The following is a 4,783-nucleotide window of genomic DNA, read 5'->3' on the forward strand; positions in this document are numbered from 1 at the left end:
CATTACAAGGTGGATTTATTAAAAAAAAAAAAAGTATTTCCTGAAGTTCTTAGGAGTTTCTTTTATTAGTCTATCACATAGATTTGATTTTATCCACATTCCAAGTTGGCAAGGACCAAAGTGTTTCTTCCGATTTTGCAATACAAATAAGATCTACCCTAGGAGGAAAACAAATGTATTGATTTTCCTTCTTTCCAGAATACAAGAAAACAATGAACACAGTTAATTGCAGTGGATTAGTCCCAGGATATTTTATTTCAGTTCATAAAACTTAGAGGACTAAGCTCTGCCCTCCTTAATGACCATGGAGTCGCACTGGAACCACTCCTGCACTTAGAACCCACCACGAACGAACCTGCCTCACTTTTGATCTTGCCTGAGAAATGCAATTTTGCATTTTCTCTGCATTGTATGCCACTGTGTATTGCAAGTTCGCTGCAGAATTAAGTTATCTTAGCATGTCCAAGGGTATTTTACATGAGAACAAGAGTTTACGTAGGAAGCAGGAGGAAGTAGGAAGGAAGCAGGAGAAATCCAGACTGCAGGTAAGACCCAGTAGCTTAAGATAGCTTAACCTGCTGACAACAGATAAAGGTAGGCACAGGCACAGTGAAGTTCAACCCCATTAAACTGTTGGTGCATCATAGCTGATCAGGGCTGGGCACTTAACCTCCACATCTTAAGTTCTCAGGAATTGTTCCTTGGTCCAATGCCGAAACGACCTGTTTGCAGATATGTGAATGGCAAGGTCACAGTGAGTTGTGTTGATAAAACCGTGTCTGGTTGCACGCTGCTTCTCTGCAATAAGTTAAATTGACTAGTACAAATAGTATAGGGAGATGAAACAACTCCTCTAGAGTGGGGGTTGCAGGCGCTTAGCCCAGAGCCAGGTCTCACATCAACAGCTAACATAGGGCTGGCTGCTACTTTGGCACTGCCCCACTCTTCTTGCACGGTGCGTGGTCTCAGATGCAATGGAAGCCTTAGTGCAAGGAAGAAAGAAAATCCTGATCTCCGGGTTCGATCTAATTTGTGTTAAGAACAGAAAAAAATGGGCCTGATCCAAGTCACAGCAAAGCCAATGAAAACTTTTTCTATTCATTTCAGCATGCCTTTTCCTCAGGCCCTAAGTCATATTTATAGTCCCGAGAGCCTTTCTGTCAGGATATATTTATATATATATTTTCCTATTCTGAGCGCCCATAGGAAACACGAGCATTCCTAAGTAAACGGAAATAGTCAGAATTAAAATAGAGTGTGTGGTGTGCGTTTCCACGCTGGAGAAGGGCCGTGGGAGTTCTGCTCTTTTCTCACCTTCACCCTGTGCTATAATGGCTGGTATGGTTACAGTTTGTCACTGCAGTTCACTGCATAAATACAGCATTTTTTTTTTTTAATTCTAAATATAAGTTTAACCACAGATGAGTTAAAAAAAAACATTGTGAAATGGGTGTTTGTTTTTGAGGCTGCAATTGTGTTCTTTTCTGAACAATACCCCATTTTATGGGCTTTTCCAAGAAGGTCCCCTCCCTCTTCCACTTAAAAATAACTGAAGAGCAGCAACTGTGTTGACAAACAGTGATTTGGCTCAACATTAACAGCAGGAGGAGTTCAGCCAGCCAACATTGCAGCTTTTGAATTATCCGGCCCATAAATGGAGAATCAGTTTGTTTCTGGGAGTTGGCACTTCCTGGGGAGGTTGGGGGCTGTGTTTTTGTTTAGACTAGCAACTGCATCCATACCAGTAAAGCAAACAGATTTGGGACCGCTCTCTGGCACAGAGACCAACTGGTGTGGACAGGGCTGTTAAAATCCCATTCCTACTCTCCAAGGCATGGTGACCTCATCCCCAGTGCCTTTTGGAATGTGAATCCCAAACTGTACCCAGGGAGGTCTCTGGTTAGCACCGAAACTCACCACAGGTCCCTTCAAAATATTCATTTTAGAAACAGGCACACAGGATTGCTCTCTACAGTGTAATTCACTGCCTGAGCAGCCTGGGTTAATAAAGCCTTTCGTTATCCAGGTTGACCTGCTTGTCAGCCTTGGTTGCATTTGTTTGGTCCAGGCAGCAAATAAATCTCAGGGCATTTGGCAAGCAGCGACTAACTAGGTGGCACGCACTGCCCATCACGGAGGAGAAACTTGGAGCAGAGCAGGGGTTCACAACCATGATCGAAGCTCCTGCTTTCAGGTTTGGCTTTACAGAACTCGGTAAATATTTAAACAGCACCTCTGAAAAACTGTGCTGTATCTATGTCCAGCCCTTTGGAAAAGCAGTTTGGCCTTTAGGGTGTCCCTGCAGATTCCCAAGTGAAGAGGCAGCAACCTCTTTCCTTTGTGTGAAGGAGCTTGGGGGGGGGGAGGGGGTGAAATGGGAGGGAGCCTACAAGGATTAGTTTAATATGGGAATTTCTGACAGATAACAGTTGCTGTTTTGCTCTTTGCTGGCTGGATGCCTGAAGCTAAGTCCACAAGACTTTGTTTTCTGGGCTTTTGCTTTTTCACAAACTGCCCGTATTCTAATGCAGACTCTTCTCCAATGTTTTTCCTTTTTTTTTTTCTTTTAGTTAAGAGAATGCTGATTAAGCGATGACACTTTAGAGGCCTTTTTTTTTTTGCAAAGATCTAAATTTTAAAAAGCCACAAGACACCTTCTTCCCATGAAACAGTGGTGTTGTGGGAGGAAGGATCCATTATTTAGCTTTTAAAGACTTGGTGCTTGCTTAAATCCCCCATCCGGGCTGCTCAGCAGCCCCCAGTCCCTGCCTCTCTGCCTGGCTGGGATCTCAGGGGAGCCTCAGAGATCAAAAGCTGGCTGTACCTAGCCTACCTTGGCAGTAAGACGGAAAATAACAATAATCCATGCAAAACAAAGGCCATTTATCCTTTAACTTCCTCCGTCTGTCCCAGAATATATGAGCTATTCTTGCTTAGCTTTCTCTGAATTACAAATCCAGCCAGAATGCTTAGGAAATGAAGCCTGTTGGGGGAGAAAGAGAATGGAATGAACTCTTCTTCCTTCCTGTCCTTCCCTCCTCTGTCTGGCGCTTTTTGTTCAGCTGGATCATGTTATGCATACTTGGCTTATCTGGTGGCTATCAAGGTCAGCCTAAGGGAATAAGGTGTTTCATTGCTATTCAAATGACTGACCTGTAATTCAAACAGGGCCAGAGAGCTGTGGCTGACTCAATATAAAGGGGCTCAACGTCCACAGGTCCATGTTCTGCCCTTTTGGAAATTTCAGCCTGAAGCTCCTTGGTATGCATTTAGGGCAGCTGAAGTCATAGCTGGTGCTGTGTTGAGGGCTCAAGTTTTGGGATGGGCGGTGAAAAGCATGGAAACTGACATTTGTTTTTCTCTTTTTCTATGTGTGTGTCTCCAGGCTGCGAACTGCTCTATATGGCTTAAATGGACATCAAAGTATGTTTCTCAGCTGGAATATACATCCCCTAATGATCTGATCTTTGGTGAACTGTCTATAAGGAAAGAAAGAACACGGTCTGCTTTTTACAGTTTGGGTCCTGCACAGAAGACCTGGAATGTGAAAGGATAAGGATCTGTCTTTGTTGAAGCCATAGTGGAAGAGATTTCCAAGCACCGTGAATAGGGAAAAGAAATACCCAGCTCTGCCTTTTTTTAAGCCTGTCTGGGAAAAACGAATCTTCTTCCCCTATGGACGGAGGTACTGCAGTTGTAGGTATAGCCTAGGCCCCAGGTGGTGAGCAGCCCTGAGAGGACTAGCAGCAGCCTGTCCGTGTTGCCTTAGCTTTCCCACCACGTCGTGCTCCACCAGCACCAAGATGGTCACCGTCAGGAAAAGGAACGTGAAGGTCTTCACATTCGCCTTCGTGCTCATCACAGTGACGTCGTTCCTGCTGAACTACAAGCAGCAGGTGACCATGACCACTTGGGATCCTAGATACATCATCACTCAGTTTTCTGAGCAAGTCCGAAAACTCATCAAATTTCCTAGGCGGCCGTGTAGCTGTAGCACCTGTATTTCCGAGCTGGGACATTCCCTCTGGTTCGACCAGAGGTTTAACTCAACTATGCAACCTTTCCTGACCTCACAAAATGCCTTGATCCCAGAGGACAACTACAGGTGGTGGCTGGTAAGTGGAAGGTGTGCTGGTGGCGGGGCGGCCTGCCCTTGGTGTGTTGAGATTTAGGACCTCGGGTGATGCTGAACAGGTGGTGGGAGGGAATTCCTGCTGTAAATATTTGTGGTCCCAGTTAACGAGGCAGTCAGAATAGGGAGAAAATGAGTGTTTTTGCTGATGTTTACCACACAGGTACTTGTTGCATATGTTCGTTGGCTGCGAGTTAAGAAAATCAGCCTTTCGGAACATGTTCAGAGGAGGGCCACAAAAATGGTCCAAGGGCTGGAACACCTTCCCTATGTGGAAGGCTGAGAGAGCTGGGGCTGTTCAGCCTGTAGAAGACAAGGTTCCAGGGAGACCTGAGAGAGGCTTTTTGATATCTGAAGGAGGGCAATAAGAGAGAAGGGGACAGATTATTTAACAGGATCTGTTGTGACAGGACAAGGAGAAACAGTGTCAAACTATAAGAGAGGAGATTTTGACAGGATATAAGGAAAAAGTTTTTATAATAAATGTGGTGAGCAGTGCAGCATGTTGCCCTGAGAGCTGGTGGATGCCCCATCCATGTAAACATCCGAGGTCAGGCTGGATAGGGCTCTGAGCAACCTGATCTAGCTGTAGGTGTCCCTGTTCAGTGCAGGAGAGTTGGATTAAATGACCTTTAAAGGTCCCTTCCAACT

The 4,783-nt window shown here is 45.1% G+C and overlaps 1 protein-coding gene across 1 annotated transcript in view; it reads left to right on the forward strand.

Annotated features, from left to right (window-relative positions):
- Nucleotides 1-3,803: 3,803 nt before the first annotated feature.
- ST3GAL1 (ST3 beta-galactoside alpha-2,3-sialyltransferase 1) overlaps nucleotides 3,804-4,783 on the forward strand; it is a gene marked incomplete at both ends in the record, with an annotated part of 21,595 nt that continues 20,615 nt past the window's right edge. The window contains one exon of the mRNA XM_079533759.1: nucleotides 3,804-4,115. Within this exon, the coding sequence (XP_079389885.1) occupies nucleotides 3,804-4,115 (312 nt within the window). The remainder of the gene's footprint in view (nucleotides 4,116-4,783) is intronic.

The sequence above is a fragment of the Tetrao urogallus genome, assembly GCF_951394365.1.
Source record: "Tetrao urogallus genome assembly, chromosome: 3".
NCBI classification, from domain to species: domain Eukaryota; kingdom Metazoa; phylum Chordata; class Aves; order Galliformes; family Phasianidae; genus Tetrao; species Tetrao urogallus.